General features: G+C 41.4%; 1 protein-coding gene across 1 annotated transcript in view; it reads left to right on the top strand.

Annotated features, from left to right (window-relative positions):
- LOC138213027 (collagen and calcium-binding EGF domain-containing protein 1-like) overlaps positions 1-20,561 on the top strand; it is a 34,781-nt gene that overhangs the window by 13,227 nt on the left and 993 nt on the right. The window contains exons 3-11 of the mRNA XM_069173833.1: positions 14,090-14,142; positions 15,897-16,031; positions 17,097-17,234; positions 18,182-18,315; positions 18,555-18,669; positions 18,956-19,095; positions 19,711-19,746; positions 19,915-19,950; positions 20,264-20,561. The exon at positions 20,264-20,561 is cut by the window's right edge and continues 993 nt beyond it. Coding sequence (XP_069029934.1) covers positions 14,090-14,142; positions 15,897-16,031; positions 17,097-17,234; positions 18,182-18,315; positions 18,555-18,669; positions 18,956-19,095; positions 19,711-19,746; positions 19,915-19,950; positions 20,264-20,452 — 976 coding nt within the window. The 3' untranslated portion in view covers positions 20,453-20,561. The remainder of the gene's footprint in view (positions 1-14,089; positions 14,143-15,896; positions 16,032-17,096; positions 17,235-18,181; positions 18,316-18,554; positions 18,670-18,955; positions 19,096-19,710; positions 19,747-19,914; positions 19,951-20,263) is intronic.

The following is a 20,561-nucleotide window of genomic DNA, read 5'->3' on the forward strand; positions in this document are numbered from 1 at the left end:
CCCAAATGTGCAATTGGTACAAACAAAGTCCAGGATTTTGGGAAAAAACATGAGGGAAAAAGCCAAAAGTCCAAAACACAATGAACCCAGCACAGGTATAAACCTAACTTATCGTATTGATAATCCAACAAAGGTGTAGTGTCTGACATAAGTATATACACTGAGCCTTGATGAATGAGTGAGTGCAGATGTGCTAGATTAGGAAAACAGGGAACAGGTGATGCACAATATGCACGATACCAGGACCCTTAACCTGAGGCAGCTAAATGTGACAGGATTATCTACACCTGTGATTTTCTTACTGTGACATGTCAAACTTTATTCTGTGAAAAAGGCCTGTTTTCATGCACATCTGTCAGAATCTAGTAGGAACATTTACAGTAGGTACTGTACCTTTACAGAGTACAGTGAGAACATAAACAGAGTCACAAAACTCAGAGAGGTTGTAGTGCAGAAGTAGAGAAATGTGGGGAAGCCAATATCTGCAGTAATTCAAGCAGGAAAGACCTTGTTGTTGGCACATCATAAAGGTGACGACTGAGCTTGGGTGCATTTGGCATTTAACCGTTTTTACCGCACAGGTTACCATAATTTATTGCAGGGAAGAAGACAGCACAGTGAGAGTGTGTGTAAAAACAAATGCAGTGAAGAGGAGAGAAACAGGCAGAAGGTATTGCTGAACATCTACTCATCTGTATCTGGTTGCAAAGACAGAGGGCTACTTTCTATAGCAGGTGATGAGAAGCAGACGTGTGCATGTCCACATGTTCTCTCTCCCGTGTGTTCGACATGGTGTGCTGCAGGGCTGAACACTCGGGGCCTGCTGGGAGCTGCAGTCAGAGGTCCCCCCCTTACAAGCCATAAAACAATTCATTATAACGCCACGGTTGCTGGAAAAAAAAATCTGCAACTGAAAGAGAAAATCTGCAGTCATCTATGTGTTGAGACAGTTTCATCATCTCTCACCACCTTTGAAGACCATTTTGTAACATAATTGTTTTAATCTAAAATTGTCACCAAAAAAATGGCTGTTTTGGTCATTTCTCATTAATAATACAACTTACATTTCACCAGCAGGTCCTGTAGGTTTGTCTTTTAGGGACAGAAATGGACAAACAACAGTGAAATCAGGTGTTGAAATCAGTCAACAAGCAGGAAACCTCTGACTGAGTGGAAGCTGGTTTAAGTTTTGCTCTGAAACGGGTAACGAGGACCAGATGCATCTGCCGGTGTGTGTTGTGTGTGTTTGAACATATGTTTACGACGAGTATGTGAACATGATTGTGTGTGTTGTTGTAGATTTCTGGACTTCAGTTTTAATGTGTGTATCTGCCTTTCTGTGTGTGTGTGTGTGTGTGTGTGTGTGTGTGTGTGTGTGTGTGTGTGTGTGTGTGTGTGTGTGTGTGTGTGTGTGTGTGTGTGTGTGCGCGTGCACATGCAGGTTCACACAAGTGAGATCATCCTCTATGCACAAGGACGTCTGCCAATGTTGTCTTAGTTTGTAGATATATTGTAGTCATGAGTGGGAAACATTGATAAACTGTAAACATGTGTGCATATGTACATATAATATACGTGTGTTCTTCGCTGCGCTCTGTGAAATCTCATCAAGTGGAAACAAATAGTCGACTGAATGCGATCCACTTACGGATTGTTTGCATAGCATCCAGAAGTCCGCAGGGGCATCCTATTCAAACTATCACTCTCTGCTCTCCCTTTGGCGTTTTACTCTCTGTGTACTTTGGACGGTGATCAACAAACCCCGAGCTGTGGGAACAGTAACCTGTTCATTTTTCTCACACTTGGAGTCGAAACAGGATTCTTTCAGCAAGGCCGTACACCACGAGTTTTGCCGTTTCATTGCAGTGAGAGGCACTTACCACTGTCCTCTGTCTTCATTTACTTAGAGAAAACGTTTACGAGGCCTTTTCTGTTGTGCTTCCTGTGTTTAATGGAGGTATAATTGTCTTCGTAGGGCTGTAGACCACAGTCAGACCTCCCCAAAAACCCGTCATCATCTTCCATCCTTTTCTGATTAGCGCGCACCTGAACGGCCCTTTGGACAAGCACAATGGCTGTTTTTTTGCAAGCAGTCTGCTCTCGATTAGCTCATTTATACTTTTTTTTTTATGGTTGCGCTGTCACTGTTAATACCTCAACCAAACAAATCACCAGCCAATTGATAACAGACTGGAACGGCGTTGTTGTTGCTGTGTTGTCTGAAGCTGACAAACCGAGTGGGGTGCACCGGTCTGAGTGTATGAAGCTTTGTCTCATGAAACAAAATTGAGAATATAAAGGGGTGTGGAGTTTAACAGCTGGGGAGTTACGACTGAAAACGGTTATAAATCTTGCGATACCCCCAGGATTGTCCAAAGCAGTTACAAAGCCATTTAGAAGAACTGGAAGACCCTCTCAGTGTTATCAGTCCATTACTTTGAGCCTCGGTTACAGTCTCTGATGGGATTTTTAGTAAAAGGTCCTCCTTGAAAAAACATCTTTCCTTTCTGGCATGAAAACTGAACCAGACACATCATTATGGGGGATCTGTCGTTAGCCTGACCTCACTGCTGAGCTGCTCTCTCTCACCCTTATCGAGCACTTGGCCATCCCACTTCGGTCCCTGCTTACCCTCCTCACTTTTCCTGTATCTGAATTCCTGCCATTAATATGTGAAATATGATCCAAGCATCTAAGCAAAAATAAGCATCACACACTATTAGATACATTCTGCCCGTGCACAGCTGGGTTTTCTTTGACTTATATTTATGCCAGTATTTAATGCCAAAAAGTGATACAATGCATAATGAAGGAAACACTTTGTTTTGGTAAATAGCAGTCTTGCAACATTTATTGTGACGTCCCAGATACTTTCACGATGTGGATAGGAGTGACTAACATCTGGTATCAGCGGGCCGGCGAGTAAATCAAAGTGTTTCTTGGTCTGAAACATTACAGTCATTACAGACATTAAAAGGCCATCTGTTAAATATCTGTTTATTTGACAGAAAGACGTGTCCACTGGAATTTATATCCAATACTAATGAATACACTTACATTAGCAGGTGGATGTGCATAGAAGTCAGGAACCCCCAAACTCACTGCAATCAAGCTGAAAAAGTGGCCTGATTTTTATTTCTAGCAGCATTTTAAACTCCCAAATGCTTCCATTACGTCCCTTTCCATATGTTCTCCATCCAACTGTTCCTTGCAGTCAGGTAGGAGATCCCTGTAGACTCGGACAGAGCAAATCATATATGCAGCGAAGCAGCTCAGAGACCGCAGACCACAGGGGGAGCTCTGTCAGCCTGAGACACACACATCAGGACACGGGCCTTTCATCATCATTAGTCCTTCCAGCACTGTTATAATTCATAGTCTGACAAGTACAGTCCAAATGACTGGGAGTGTTTTTGTTCCGGAAGCTAATTCAAGAGTTAATTATGTATGGATTAAGAGAGCAGGTCATGTTGCTGCCACTCATTCGTGCTGTCAGATTGTCCCAGTAGCTACTCGTAGTGATAAAACAAAAAAATCCCTCGTGGTGTACGGCTTTGCTGTAGACCACCATTATAAAAGAGTGAAATGTAAAACTGTTGCAAAGATAATTTGAAGTGCCAACTCGGTGGATTATTACTTAATGAATGAATTTTTCATCCACTGATGATCTATTTTTTTCAAGTGATTTTGTTGGCAATTTTGAACCACTCTCAAGGCTTTTATAATTTTCATCCTTGGACTTCGATTTCATCACTTTATTAGGTTTTAATAGTTTTTCCATTTACAAAAGTAGCCATTTAGATTTTACATATGTGGTCAAGCTGGTGAATGTCCGTCATCACCTAACAGGAATGTTAGTAATTTACTATTGTTTTATGATCTCTGATGTGTTCAATATGTAATCATTTTTGAAAGATTCATAGTTTTATTGGGTTGTAATGGCTGTAAATTGGCAGGACAGCAGTGGTGAAGTGCACAAGGACAAATGAGTGAAGTGGAGGCAGGTGAGCAGAGAGGTGGCGAACCAGGTGATGCGACTGACAGGAAAGTGACGCAGGTGTGAGTGGCCGAGTATGAAGCAAAGAAACAGGCAACCAAAACTGAGGGAATGACTGAGGCAAACGGTGACATCTCTTTAGCGTTCTTGAAGCAAATTAAAAGCAAGCTACTATTGCACGTTGCCCTATAAATTCTCCGCTCCCTGATGGCCGAGCACTTACAAACCCATCTGGTTCTGTCCGAAAACCGCAGCACTTAATTTAACAATCTGCCATGAAATGTGGAAATGAATCATTTGAGATCTGGTTAGCAGTTCCCAGGAAATCACACATGACGAAACAATGAGGGGCAATTTACAAAATGTCCCAATGAAGTGGTGAGATGCTCAATGACTAGATTTAGTTGATGATCTGGTCTGTGGTGTCTGAGGTTTTGTTTTTGTATAAGTGAACAAATAGGGAGAATGGGATTTATTCATAACACTTTTATTAAACCTACCAACGAGATGACTCACAAATTGATCTAATCTCAAAGATTTCTCTACAGAAGTAGTGCAACATTTTGGAAAATAGGTTTATTTGTCCGAGAAATAAATATCATTATGTTGGGTTATTTAATCTTCCAACTGAAATATCGCATTCACATTTTGACATAAGAGCAAGGGACAGAAGGTTAAAGGTTTTCTCTTTTTTTGTGAGTGCCAGGATGGGAGAACAGCAGGCAAAATGATGTTTTCTCTCATGAGGTGAGGGATAACCCAGAGGAGAAGGACTGCATGTCAGCCTGTACTCTGGTGGAAGTGCTTCAGACCTCCTGTGCTCCTGGTCAAAGCCTCCTCTGTTAGGCCACAGATCTGATGTTTCCCCCGAGGCCCTCAAGTCCTGGAAGTGGGCTGGCAGAGCAAATAAACAGAGAAGGAGGTGCTCACGCTCACCACACTAACACCTTCACATGTGTATGCTCACACAAGTTAAAAAGAATACACACACACACACACATGCAATTCGACCCTAACACTAAAGGAGACGTGCGGGGCAACACCTTCACAGCTTTGGGAGGAAGCTGGGAAAAGATGGGTTTTGTTTAATTTACCGAAACAAAACCACCAAGATCATAATAGTATTTTTGAAGTTTAGGAAATTGTTAATCTTCAAAGATTAAATTGTCTTAATTTCTTGGTTGTATTGTGAAAAAAATGGAAGGAAAAGAATGAATTAGGGTAGTATGGAAAGAGCCTTTACTGGGGATGTAAAAAACAACAACACAATAAGCTTATGGAAAGAACACCTTATAAAAATATCTTAAAACCTCAAACATTACAGAACCAGCTGAAAATCTGCAACACATTGAAAAGACAAAACCAAAAACCTCAACAATAGGTCAACAATATATATATATATATATATATATATATATATATATATATATATATATATATATATATATATATATATATATATATAAAAAGATGGATGCGGCTCCACTCCAAAATGTGTTTTATTGTTGGCCTTATCATGCTAATGTGTCTCAGTATAATCCATCATCACACCCTCACACACAACACAACCAGCCAAGTGTTTGATCTGGCTGTGACTGTGACCGTTACTGAATAAATAAATCAATTACAGCGTGGTTGATGAGTACAGCATGCTGTAATTGTAACACTGTATGAGCCACATCAGTGAGAGGCATCCATCACAATGACAGGACACACACACACACACATCCATGCACACATGGCCGGTCTCTTGTCCGGGTGTGTCAAGAGGCCATTGACCTCCACTGAGCTCCATTTCCTGTGTTCCTCCCACCAGAGTCCCAAGAGGGAACGGCGTAACCTTCATCCCTGTCTCTAAACCATCCTCCTCCTCCTGTCAATGTCCTCCTCCCTCATTTCTTACTTGTGGCATTTCCTCCCCCATCATCATCTCAACATCCGCCTCAGATCACTCCATGTCTCTGCACTGTGATTCGACACACAGGAGATGGGATTCATTACCGAGGACCAGAAAAGAAAAGAGCCCAGACCTTGTAAACTTCCTCACGTGTAGAAACGCCATCTACAAACTGGGAGAACAACACTCACTGAAGGGAATGGGGTTTGTAATGTGCAGTGACATCGATGGAAAGCATCATCCACACTGTGCCCTCCTGTAAGGACCGCTGCACTGTCTGGGTCGGGGACTCGGAAGGTGGCGGGGTTTTCCCTGTGTGCTATAAGTGATATCCTTTGTAGCACATTCCTGCCTGTGAACGCACAAATAAATCACAGTAACGCTGTATCGGAAACCATAACAGTGAGCGTCCCCCCCCGAAAGAGACCTTTAGCTAAAGTACATAATCTTCAGTGTAAAATGATCCAGGACGGGCCTGCCTCTGGATCCTGTCTTGGTGTTTCTTCTAATGCTGATTTTGGCTGCAGTTGCCACAGCAGACTGGAGTTGTAGCTACATTGGCCTGCTTGCACCCCTCACAGGGCAGGTAGCTGCTGGGACAGTCACCACCAATGAAAGTAAATGGTGGGATAAATTGGTACACAAAGGTCAGAGAGGAATAGCCTGGCTCAGCTTCAGTTTTCTTTGCTGTGAACAACAGTCTGGGAACTCGGCTCGTATTAGTGTTTGCTCAGCCACTCAGCGAACAGTGTTGGTGATTAACCGTGTTTGTTCCGCCCCTCCTTCACTGTGATTGGACGGCTGGTGACAGTGACGAGCACAGCATTTACATTTGATCAACTCTTGCTGACGGGAAAAAAATTGCAGAACGTTCAGCACTCAGCACAGAATAAATGTTTAGCACCTTATTAAGCTGCTGATGATCATTAAAACAATTAAACAAATTGTTGAGTTCTGGAAAAAACGCATTGGTGGACACGGTATGTACTTGTAGCAATGGCAGTGTTGGCGGGTTTTGGCGCATGCTGATTGGTTAAAATTAACCTGAGGTCTACGCCCAGTCGGATGGAACAACTGCAAAGTATTTCCAATGGAGGGTGACCAGATCTATATTCATTCAGTGAAATTGGGTCTGGTTTGCACCAGGCTAAAGGAGGAAGGTGGACAGGACTGAAGTAAAATAGGAACACACTAATGTGCCAATCAATAGTGACATTCTCAGTCAGCCGCTGAGACGTATCAGGGATCTTTCTGTGTATATACACAGCCAATCAAGGCATTTTAACAGATTAGTATGAGCTACTTGATGTCCAATCCATTTCCATTTTTGGTTTGTTGTAATCTTTTACTCTGCGGGCACACAAACTTTAAAAAAAAAAAAGCAGCCAGCTGTCACAGTTAATGATACACACACTGACAGTGTGTCAGCGAAAGCCAAGAAAAGCTGTCCAAATCCTGCACAGACCTTTCTATCATCCGTGTGTTTTCTGAATACAGAACTAATCAGCTGTGAAACATATGCAAATAATTGGTAATAATGAGATATCCTCTATAAATTTTAATATGGGCCAGAAAAGTCAATACTGTAGGCCAGTTTAATAATTAGAATAATGGCAAAGAATTGAACGATGCTTGACCAATTTTGATCAAAAACCCTCTGCACATTGGTTGTTATGTGGTTTAGTTGATGTTATGTTTAGGACTGCTTTCACTGTATTATATACACTGTTGTTGAGGTGGATCCGCATGGGAACAATATTCTAAAGTGCAGAGTTGTAAAACTGTCTCAATCCCTGTGTGTGTAAGTAATCATACGTTTTGGCTATTAAGTAGTATTTTGAACTACTAAGGTTACCGTCCTGCTGGATCTATGTTGTTTCCCTGGGCACTGCTTCTGTATCTGGTGTTGTTATAGCCATTTTGTTGATGTCTCAGTAACTCTCATGTGGAAATGCAGGAAAGCTGCTGCCTGCCTCAGAGTTGGAGCGGTCCAAAGGCCAAGAACGTTTTTCTCTAAATCTCCTGCATTCACTGAAGTAAAGGGAAAAAAACAGTGTGCAAGTTTATAAATGTGGACAGGAATCTCTAAATGTGTCCAAGATTAGCACGTGTAAACGAATCAGGATGATTTATTCAAAACATTGAATATAAAGGTGGTGTTAGTAAAGGTACTAATGGTTTTAGGTAATACTGAAAATTATTTTATACTTTCCTGTGTACTGATCTTGCACATTTTGATATTTCTGTATACAGTTATATCAGACAATTAATCTAACTACAATATTGGTCCAGTAGAGCAGCCAAAAACTCAAACACACTTAGTTTAATGTTACAACAAAGTCCAGTGCTGCTGTGTGCTGCATCAGATCGAATCAAATCCCTGCAAATACTGATTCAGATAAAGTCAAACTTCCACAATGTTACTGAGACGAGCGGTGGGCGGCCACGTCTTACTGCTCATGGTGATAATGCTAACATACAGCTGTTCGCACGGTTTTGGTCTTTCTGCTTCACCTTTAGTTTGGTCTGTTCCTTGGTGTCACTCTGTCTACCTACCCTGAGTCTCTCTGTGCATCTCTGTCTGTATTTGTGTGTGATGTCTGTCTTGTGTTTTTTTTCCTGTGTCCACCCACCAGAGGGTCCTCAGTCAGTTTGTCCTGCTCGGTCTCCTCCCTGCCACGCCTACCTCACCTATTGTCTGTTTCCAATCTGCCCCAGCTGTAGTTACTCTGCAATCATCCACTCCCTGTATTTACATGTTGTGTTCAAATGGACAAATGGAGCTTGTGGTTACAACATGGGAAGTCATGCTCGCTGTATGCTTGTCAATCAAGTGGTTAAGCAGTGAGAACACCGCATTAAGCAATGGTAACATGGACGGACAACGTGGACGGAGTGCAGAGGCCACAGAGTTTAATCATTTTGCAAACTGGCAGTGGGGGTCACAGAATGAGGGAGAAGATGAGGCTGCTGGAACATCCACATTTTCATTCGACACATTACTAAATTACAAATAAAAACTCCATATGACTAAAATTGCAATATTTTACCTGAACATCCAACATAAATCAAACTTCTTTAGCGTCCTCCATTTCAGTAAACGTCAGCATGCATGTCACAACTCTTGAACTCAGGGCACACAGAAAGTTTCAAAGTTCCGACAACACATGGACTTTTCTCAGAAACACGTTAAACATGACTCCAACTGAATGTAGCAATACTCCTTATGAGCCACTGATTCTTCTGCCAGATTTTAAAGTCAGAACAAAGTCAACACCGAAGTCAGAATTCTCATTAAGCTTGTGCCTGTTTCTGTTCCTTGTGTTATGGACTGGTTCTGTTTTCTCTGGACTTTTGACTTTCCCTTGTGTTTTTTCTTATTGCCTGGACTTACTTTTTTCCTACTGTTTGTAAGAAATCTACTTTTGCTGCCAAAGTCCTTGTTTCTCTTTCGTACATTTGGCTCCTAATGGCATGATGTCGTTTACCAATTTAGTTTAGCATATTAGGATGGGAGCATTTGTTAATTAGCTGATGGGAATAGCAAAGGTTTTGCTCGGTGTTTGGTCATGAAGGACAATGTTCTATGGGGGTCACAAATGTTTGTACCTTGATTGCAATCCACCAAATAGTTGACACATTTTACTCAAAACTGCCATTTTTAGCCTCGTGGTAGGGGTACAGGACTTTTTAGACCACTGAAGTCATAACGATTCATCCAAGAAAAGTCTGTACAATTTGACATATTCAGTTGCTAAAAGCTAACTTTTCACACATTTAGTTACTGTTATCGCTATGCCACTCACAGTAAGTAACCTACCCTGGACTCAAACTTTAAATTAAATGGGACATGGTAACACTCTATCATCAGGTGACATCCTTTAGAAAGCGAGTGCTGTCTTTCAGTAACACCTCATTAATAGCATTTGTGGGACAAAGTCCTTGGTGATCCTGTTGGAAGCAACATTTCAAGTCCGTTCCAGCAGGCAGACGGTCCTGTTTGACTCGGCACTGTAAAAGTGGCTGTTGAAGACTTTCAGCATTCCTAGCCTCAGCAAGTCTTGAGAGGACAGAAAAATATTCCCCTGAATGAAATAAAGATGGAAAAGGCAGACACCTCATCGGGTTTCACGTACAGAGGGCAAAATGAGGCCAACAGCATGTCATTCTGAGGAGAAGAGAGAGAGGGAGACAGAGATTATGTCAACAAGTAGAGAAACTACAGAGAGCACAGTGAAACAAGAGGCTGATAGAGTGACCTGAATATAAATGGCCATGTTTCAAATCACAGACTCGATGTAGGGCGAGTATAGTATAGTGCACCGAGAGAACGAGTGAAAAAGGGAAGAGGAGGAGAAGGAGCTTGGTAGCGTCATGGATCGCTCCACTAATAAACCCTGACTGACATTAAAAGGCTGTACCCAATTACTGGATGGTATCCCAGCCCTCACACACATAAACATATGTTTTCTCACAGACGTGAACACACACAGTTAGACGTTGGGAGGCAGATTACTGAGATTTTGTTAAAATAAATGATACTTTTTTGTGCCAATATAAAATGTTTCAAGCCAACACACAATAAGACTAACTTCTACAACTAATAAAAGAAACACACTTGGATTCCCAGCACATAATCCTGTATATTCACACACACACACACACACACACACACACACACACACACACACACACACACACACACACACACACACACACAGAGCTCCAGTCAGACTCCAGTGTAATGGTGTGTGTTTTAGAGGTTGTGTCACGTCGACCGAGCCTGTTGCCTGTTGGACCAAAAATACTTTCACAATCCAAAACAAAAACACACGGGTCACCTCACCCTCCACCCTCAACTTCTGGTCCAGACATCCCCGGCCTCCCACAGTCCTGCCCATCAGAGTCACACAGGGGAGAGCTGCTGAGAGCAACACGCTGCCTGTCGGTGTGTGAAGATGTGTAGTGAGTTCAGTTAGTTTTCACTGCCACCGTCCTGGTTCTGCTGTTCAGTGCACATGTGATATTTATGAAAAAGAGGGTGTGATAAAGTAGTTTAAAATCCTTCTCACTTTCTCACCTCCACCATCTGTTTGTTATTTGACAGGTGAGGGTAGAGGGGGTTTATGAAGATGTTCCATGTACAAGCCTTTGTGAAGTAGCCTGCTGACACTTTATAAAACTGTGTAATAGATTATCTGACAGTTCATCAATTATGGTTTAAATTAACCACTTATAAACCGGTATATTGAGCTCAAAATTCAAAGAATTCAGAGCAAAGAAATGTAAGATAATTTGATTTAAAGTATATCTATTAACTATTTGTAAACATTTATTTTTTTATTTTTACTGGTTTTATCAGCGTCAGCTAAAACCGGCCGACACTGCCACTGCTCCAGCTACCTTCCATCTCCACCAAAGCGTTTTTTCCTGAGCACAGGGTAATTTTAAAATTAGTTTTAATTAATGTCATCAGCATGACGAGGCATTTTTTTTCGGTTACCGAAAGTAAAATAATGTTAATGCTGCACTCATCATTGTCACCAGCTGTTGAATCGCAGTGAAAGAGTTGCGGGACAAACGCGCTTAACCACCGACACTGGTCGCTGGTTGGTCCGCCCTTCAGAGTGTCTGTGCAAACGCTAATAGGAGCCACATTAGCAGACTGTATTCACAGCGAAGAAAACTGAATCGGCGCAGAGAGGCTAATATTTTCCTAAGATAAGTCATGTCAGTAAAGTTTGGGGCAGCTGGGATTCAAACCAGAAGTGTCCTGATCAGAGCATAATGCTCTGATTTATATGCACTTTAACAATGCTGCTATTGGGTGATCTCACTGGCCCACTTTCTTTCTTTGATAGAGCACCATATTTTTTCCTCTACCCTCACAAACCTGTCAGTCTTACATAGAGTGGTTAAGACAAATACCGAGGTTATGTGGTCCTGAATTGATGGTGTCCGAGGAATAACCTGTTATAAAAGCTTGGTGATTATCTTCTTCAATAAAGATATAGACAGACTTCAAAGTCACATCAGAACTTGATCAATTTCCCAAATAAACGTTTTAGTGGCTCTCACAAAAGTAAAGATTCAAGAAGTTCCCCTGGTCTAGCGGGCATCTGCAACACATTAACCCAGCTCAGATCACTGACTGACTGACTGACTGACTGATTGATGGATGGCCTGACCGACTGAATGAGTGGCATTCTTAATATCAGCATTCACTCTCCTGTCTCCACCTCAGCTCCACACCTGGCCCTATCGATCCCTCTCATCACTCCCAGCTACAGGCTGCAGATTAAAGCTGCTCTCATCTGGATCTCATCAGTTTAGGCCAGCCTCGCTGTTTTATAGGTTATTTTTCATTCAAGAGAAGGAAGGGGAGATCTCCGAGTGATTTAGGGTTACACTGCATGGAGGTTGGAAGAGAATAAAAGCAACTTGTTGTCTTGAGGGGGGCCGTGAACGAGACAGCATGCTAAAACCCCTCCGGTAACAGTATGCACTTTTTAGGTGCATTCTTCCTGTTTTCCTTTCATGCATGTGCATGTGTGATATTTGTTGCGTGGTTGCGTTGCTCCACTTTCTGAGCCATTTCCTCTCTGTTTTTCCAACTGTAATGTCTGTAACATGTGGTGGGTTGTTGTGGGATGGCTGGATGAGTGTCATTTCCAAACACCATAAATCAATCTTGGGAGAAATCGTTGCACAATGATGCGCTCAGCAAACTGTGAGGGAGCTTACATCACAAAAGCACAGACTGTTAAGGAGTCAAGTCGGTTTTAAGAGTTTAAGTAATAGTTTTTAGTTGTTTCTTTTGGTCAAGCTTCAAGTACTGTCCAGGAGACAAAAATAGAAATATGCCAAATCAGAGTTAGTAATAACTGCAGCTGCTCACAACAGACATGAAGCCCTCAGGCAGCCGGAGTGAGATACTGCTGAAAAGTTTGCAACTGTGCAGAGTGTGTTTTCAGTGACTAAAATGTACATAATCTTGCTGTGATGGAAAAATGGCAAAAGAATGACCACAAAAACAAGTTGATTGAACTCCAACTGTTATGCAAGATGTGTCAGAAGTGCTTCAGTATACAGCAGTTGTCTGCATTTGTTTGGTTTTTGTACGTGTTCATTTAAATATCCAATGCTGTTTGTTAACAGGTGTTACACGGGCATGACATTTATTTTCAGTTTGTGCAGTGATATAACAGTTAGTTATGCTAATTTCAGGCCTATGGTTGTACAGGATCCTCTCTCTCTGTTCTGATCCTGTTATGATGAAGGTTAATAGTAACTCAAATGTAAACTGGACATATCACTTAGTGTGGTCTGTGCCCCCTTCTGCTGTTGCTTTACTGCTGTATGTCCAGCTGCACTCGTCCCTCTGAATGGTCTGTTGACAGCCGACTGCCAGACATGTCACTGCTGTCCACACTTTCATCCACAGCCACACTTCACACTAGTGCATTTGTCAGTGCAGTTGGATGTGAACATTTTCTACCGTTTCACTACTGTGGTTCTCAACAGTTCTTGTGGACACAGGCAGGTTTTTACACCTGGATAATACACTTTTATTCTTTGGTTTTATGTTTTTACACTATTGGCATGGCTAAAGTCACCTGGGATACACTCCTTGTGATCCTGCACAAGGCAAAGTTTCTGGTGACAGTCGTGTCTAGAGTTGTCTGTCCATCCGTCTGACCGTCCCATTCTTGTAAACAAGATATCTCAAAAACTACTTGAGGGAGTTTATTTCAAATTTAGCACAACATTCACTTGGACTCAAAGAAGAACTGATTAGAATATGTTGGTCAAAAGGTTAAATGTCACCGACCTCAGAAAACATTTGTGGCCTTACTGTTACTCAATAATTCAAACACTAATTATGACAAAGTTTCACCCAAATGTCTAATTGGTAACTGGGACATCATATTATTCTGCAAAAGTACTTATTTTTACCTTTAAGATATGCTTGTTTTCTCATTTCCAGACTTTATACTAAGCTAATTCAACCAACATCAGGGTGTAGTTTTATGTTCATCAAACAGTCATGAGGGTAGAATCAATCTTCTTAGCAGGAAAGCAAAAAAGCATTTTCCAGAATGTCAAACTATTCCTTTAATAATAATCCGCTGTAGTGCTGATGTGAACATGGTGGTAGAGATACAAACATTTGATTATTCTCTCTTTTTTTTCAGGAGGAAATGCTGTGAGGGATTCAGGTTCGTCATGGGCCAGTGCATACCTGAAAGTAGGTAAACCATACACTCTGTCTTCTGTTCATAAACTCTCACCCCTGAGTCACATGCTCCAATCTTTCCTCTACAGCAGTTTGTAGATTAGAACAAGCAGCACAAAACACAACATGGAGAACACTTTGTCAAAATGGAGCTCCGGTTTCATCCTGATGATGCTGTTATTACAGTAGACTTTTGTCAATTTGGAAAAAGTATGTTTAATGGATCATTTCAGATAACTTGTGCATTGTGGTACACTGCATTGATATCAGCCAAAACAGAAAGTGTCAAATATTTTTGGCACAGGCATTTTCCACATAAAAAAAAAAAAAAATCTAGTAATAGTCTTTTACCTAAATACTTGAAATATACTTAACACTAATGCACTAGTAAAGTATGCCTCCATAGAGTAACAGTGATTCACATTAACCACTAGAGTGCACTGTTTCTTTCTGCTGATTGTAACAACCTGTGAAGTTTGAGGACCGAAAAAAAGCCAGCTGATGCATTTACACCTCACAACAAGTTTTTGTTTTAAATAATTGACATATGGATGTGCAAGCAGTCTATAACTGAAAGCTACTGCTGTTACAGCAGCTCCTCCTGTATCTATCACCAGGTACATCTGTAACACATTTCTCCCAGCAGGGTACAATTTGAACACTGTTGAGCCACACAGCAGCAGTGATGAAGCCTAAATATGTTTAAAAGCCTCAGTGGGTGCTTTTGGTTCAAATTTAATTTAGAGTGCTGCGCTTACAGGCCAAGTCTAGGCCTGTCACAGTTAATCAGCTCATCATAATTATTTGAGTTGTCATTTTGCATAAACGTTAGACTCATCTCCAATTATCTGTACAAAACACAATATAACATAAATTAAATTTTTCTGAGGATGTATGAACATTAATATCATGTCATATCAGTTGAAAAGCTTAAGACAATAGCCAATAATTGTCTTTTCTTCTTCAGTGCCTGAGTATTTATAAACCATGATCTGGTTGATGCTATAATATAGCCATAAAATAAACTGAAAAAGACAATAAATTGTTTTTCACAATTATTTGTACGACAATGGTCCACTTAGACTTCATGATCATGACTGTCCCACACAGGCCAGGGGATTTTATTAAGGCACAAAAGCTCTGAGATAGGATACGAGACATGCATGATGATTAATGTGGACCTATAACATACAACCAAAACAAATGTTTTTTCTTTTATATCATCTATTAATTAAAGTTAAAAAAAAACAACAACAATGTGGCATTCACTGGAGCAAAGTTCAGACATTTACTACTAACGCTACTTTCTGCTATCAATCTCACAGTGCATTACATCAGCTTTCATAGATGCAAAAACTGCTGTCCTGCAGACCCGCAAGTAATGACACAAAATGACAATGATTCAAATGTGTAAGAAATCTCAATTTACTGCAGTGAACTATGTTTAATCCACAAGGAAAAGTTGTCTCAGTAGGAAAAGCACAGGTGTTTCAAATAACGTTAGTGATGTTTACCCAGGAATCAAAGCAGGAAAGTGGAATTCAGACATCACTCCCTCATTATTAACACCTGTGCTTGTCCTACTGTGATGTGTCAAAAATGTCTTCCATGAGAAAAACTATTGATCACATTGACAACAGTAGAACATGTGATGATCAGTTTCCAGTTGCTGATGTGGGACTTTATGAACAGATTGAGGTAGTAATAAAGCAATTTAATATGCTCGGTCCCTACACTGTCTGCCTTCTCTCTCTCTATCTCTGTAGGTGTGGATGTGTGCGACGCGTCGCCCTGCGAGCAGCAGTGTACTGATAACTTTGGACGAGTTGTCTGCACATGTTACCCCGGCTATCGCTTCGACCGAGAAAGACACCGCAATCATAAATCTCCTTACTGCCTGGGTCAGTTCACTCCCTTCTTGTTGTCATGTCTCATATCTCTCTGCCTCTTTTAGGTTTACTCCCTGTGTCACTTCCTCCCCTGCCAGCAGCTCCATGTGTGTGTTTCTCTGTTTGTCTTCATGCCCAGTCACTGTCTCTACATAAACCCACCACAGTCTGACTTTTTCTGTCTCTCTCTCCTTGGCTGGTCTCCTTTCTACCACATCGATCTCACTTACATCCACTTCCCCAATCAGCACCACCTACTCTTCGTAATGATACAGTCAGTGTTATAATCATCTTCAGTTACCACAAGTGTCTGGATTGTCGAGTCATTAAACCAAATCAAAGCTCAAAGTCAGTTTTGAACTTTGTCTCATGAGCTCTGTGGAGTGAAAGCATCAACCAACTATGACGTCACTCATTGGTTTGTGAAATTTTAAAGAATGAGGCATTTCGGCCGTCACCGTGTTGGTCTCTTTGGAGCCAGAAGTAGACAAGCAGGGGAGGAGCAAGTCAGACTCGATCTAACTGAACTTGAGGACACTATGGCCCACCCACCAATAGCCACCATAACTTCTTTTTGGCTTCTTTGAACCATACCATGTTGGAAAGGATATTTCATGTTTCTAAAAAGGTGAAACAGCTCCCTCTTCCTGTTTTGTGGAGAAAAAACAGGTTTCCTTGCTGCCATAAAGGAATACAGCAGAAGATCTAAACTAATGTTGGGGCTCAGTAAGGTTATTGGAGCAACACTGATGAACCAACAACTCTTAAATTGTAAAAGAAATATAAAACCTATTTTAGCCCTCTGGCTAAGGAGTGAGAATTCAAATATTTGGACAAATATAACTAAGTTTCACTGATTGGTTGATGTCAACATGACACATATCTTTCTCTTTGTCTTTCATTTCACTTTGTATCACTGCATGAACAGAAGCTATTTTAGAGTACCCTCCAAATGCAGATTTTGATTTCATTGATTGTACCATAACATTATTTCTCTCTTTGTCCTCCCTCCCCATCACCCCTCCCCCCCCCCCCCCCCCCCCTCCCACACACACACACACACACACATATATACAGATATTGATGAGTGTGAGAGCTCAGGCAGCAGTGTGTGTGACCACGAGTGTGTGAACACAGTGGGCAGCTTTGTGTGTCGCTGCCACAGTGGTTACATACTGTCACCGGACCAGCGCACCTGCATCCCTGTACACAACCGTAAGTGTCTGCGTTCCACCGGTCACAAAGTGTGATAGGATTTATTGGTTAGGAAGGACAACAGTGTCCACTAAACGGATTCTTTTGGGCTTGTACCGGTTTGAGATCAGGCACTGCTCTCAGCTATAGGAAGGATCAGTACAGTACAGATTATGTTATGACAAACCAAAGATCAATAATGTTACAAGATTAGTTTTTAAATGTACTAATGACAATTTTCCATTATAAAGATGCCCCTTTTCATTGCCCATCGACCAGGAATCTATGTGTTGGTTGAATGAGGTATAGAAAATATTAGTGTGGCACTAATATTGGCTAAGGGTTAGGATTAGATTTCCAGTGTCACCAGCCGTTATTAAAATGTCTGCTCTTGTAGTCGTGTTAAAGGTGCAATTTGGAAAAAAGCACATTCTATTTTGTAACTCCACTTTGTATATTAGGGGGTGATAGTGAGTTACCGCAGCATCCAGGCAATCTGCCCTCCATTCAGTGTTATCAGCTGGAACTGGACCACCCGCAGCGTGCTCTCATGCACACCCTGAATGATAGGCACGCAGAGACTTCTCCTGTAAAGACAAACAGCGTATATTGATGTATTTACGACAGAGAGCATACTTGACACTACAGTGACTCACTAGCTCATCTTGTGGTAAAGAGTGGTATTACGAGACAGGACTGACCGGAGATAGCTGGTTAGCTTGGTAACCTCAGAAGATGATGTTGACAATTTTGACATGACGTCAGCACCATAATTTCTCACAATTTGTAGAAAATTTCACTTAAATTTTGAAAGTTTTAAGCTAAATACTGTACATATTGCACCTTTAACATACTCTGAATTTAAAAAATAATTGACAGAAATGCATGTTGTTCTGTCAAACAACATACAGTAAGTGAGTGTGCAGCTTCACAAACTGCACTTTGTAAATGTATGATTTGTTTTGCAGTGAGTTCATCAGGGAAGTCAGACACCTCGATGAGTGCTGGAACCTGCTCATTCACCTGTCAGGATTTTATGAATATGAAAAACAGTCTGCTGCAGCTAAAACTAAGACTGGGAAACACACAGTCACCTAACCAGGTAACATCTTTACTTTGGACTGAGTGGTCTTTACTGCAGTCTTTTTAGTTACCAGACCATTTTATGTAAATGATGATGGATGCAAAGGTGAGTAACACTTTATATTTGAAAGTAAATATCTAGATTAATTGGGGTCAAATGACTAATAGTTCAACAAGAGACAGCCAAAGTGTCAGAATATCGGTAACCACACAGCCTCTCTATTCATTCTGCTTTGTTTTCTCTCTCTGTGTTTGCAGGTACCTGACTTGGCCAACAGAAGTGATAAACCTTCTCTGGGACGCACAGGAAAAAGTCCTGATAGCCCTTGTCTTCAGGGTCTACCCGGCCCTCCAGGGGCTCCTGGGGTCCCAGGTAATGAAAAACTGTTTGTGAAGGGAGAGTTATATGATCAGGCACTTTTTAAGAAGTTTACTGGAAAAGAATAAAATAAACTAAAAAGCCTTACACAGAAGGTGTATAAATTACAGTATACGCAAGCAAACATACAGCATAGGTGAAAAACAGGAGTGAGTTTAAGTCACCGCGAAGCTCAAGTGTAGACATAATTAATTGTTGTTACCTTGTGGTACTTTGATGCTATCACCGCTCTCCGATTTTAAAAGTTCTCTTTATCACATCCTCTATTTGGCTTCATCAGGACACCCAGGAGAGCCGGGAAAGAGAGGGGACCCGGGGGGCAGGGGTCCTCCTGGCCCTCAGGGTCCTCGGGGAGACATGGGTCCCATTGGTCCAGAACCTGACCTGAAGCATATCAAGAGAGGCCGCAGGGGGCCGGTGGTAAGAAAAAAAAACTGGCTCCATACTTTAGGGGTTATCACAGGGTTTAGCTCCCACTGGAGTCCCACCTAAATAAACTGCTCTGAAATCTGAAGTCACTATCTTAGTTGTAAGTAAATAATGGATTTATGAGATTTGTTTCTAAAAGACATTAAAATCATATTTTTCCTGGTAAACTTACTTTAAATTGTGTCAAAGCACTAACTTGCTTCTTGAGCTATTTGTTGATCAATAAACTATTTCATGTACACAGACATATAGCGATCTATCACATTACTCATACTGCAGTCTTACTACCACCCAACCTTTCCATGAAATAAATAAGGTACTTTAAATTTCCTGCATTGTTTTCTGGTAAACCATAGACTGACACACCCAAATGAGCTACAACCATCATAAGTGTTGCAGTTACACCTGTGTTTTTCCAGCTGTGACATGTCAAAATATGTGTGCGTGTGTGTGTGCGTGCGTGCGTGTGCGTTTGTGTGTGTGTGTGTGTGTGTGTGTGTGTTACTCCAATTAAAAGGAAGCCTGCTGTAAGTTTGTAACATGAAGTACACGTGTTGAAAAGTTTCCAGAAAACAAATCATTCCTGTGTCTTCATCATTCATACAGGGACCAACCGGGGCACAAGGAAGAGATGGATTAAAGGTTGTTATAACATATCTTTACTTTCATCATGTGTGTTTGCTTACATGTTTGGGTATGCATGAGTAAATTAATGATGCTACACTGTCTTAAAATGAGCTCTTTGGTAACAATCTGCATACAGTTTACTGCATTAAAACTGGGTTAATTTGGGCTGTTTCTCGTCGACAGGGTGACAGAGGAGCAACAGGTCCCAGAGGTCCACCTGTAAGTTCATTTTATGGATCACACACAATACATATATTCATATTTTAAATCAATGAGAAAATAACTACATCATTCTTAACTAATTTGCAAATGTAAATTCCTCATCTTCTACCTGGGATTAAAGTTCATCGTTGAGCTCCTACCTCATCTTGATCTACAATTTGTCATTATCAGTGTAGCATTCACAGGCCAGCCTAACTTTTTACATCAGTTTGGTGCATAATGTGTGTTTTCTGTTTTTTTTGTATTGTATTCTCTTGTAAGGACCTTCAGGCCATCTTAATGTCCTCCTCACTCTCTCTTCTGTCTCCAGGGACCACCCGGCTCCTTCGACTTCCTTCTGCTCGTGATGGCCGACATCCGCAACGACATCATTGAACTGCAGGAGAAGGTGTTCGGGGAGCGGCGAAGCATCTCTCTGGACAGTCCTCCTCATTCCAGCGGTGAGGTGGATTTTGGGGAGTGGGGATCTGGACAAGGAGACCTCATGCTCAGTACCTGACTTTTGACCTCCCGCCCAGAGGAACAGTCACTCAAACCCAGCAAAATGAGCACCAAAACCTGAATCTTTGTCTTGATGCTGGTGGTCAAAGTATCAACATGTACATAAT

The sequence above is a fragment of the Embiotoca jacksoni genome, unplaced genomic scaffold (assembly GCF_022577435.1).
Source record: "Embiotoca jacksoni isolate LCO1_2020_lvr unplaced genomic scaffold, fEmbJac1.0.p SCAF_6, whole genome shotgun sequence".
Taxonomy (NCBI): domain Eukaryota; kingdom Metazoa; phylum Chordata; class Actinopteri; family Embiotocidae; genus Embiotoca; species Embiotoca jacksoni.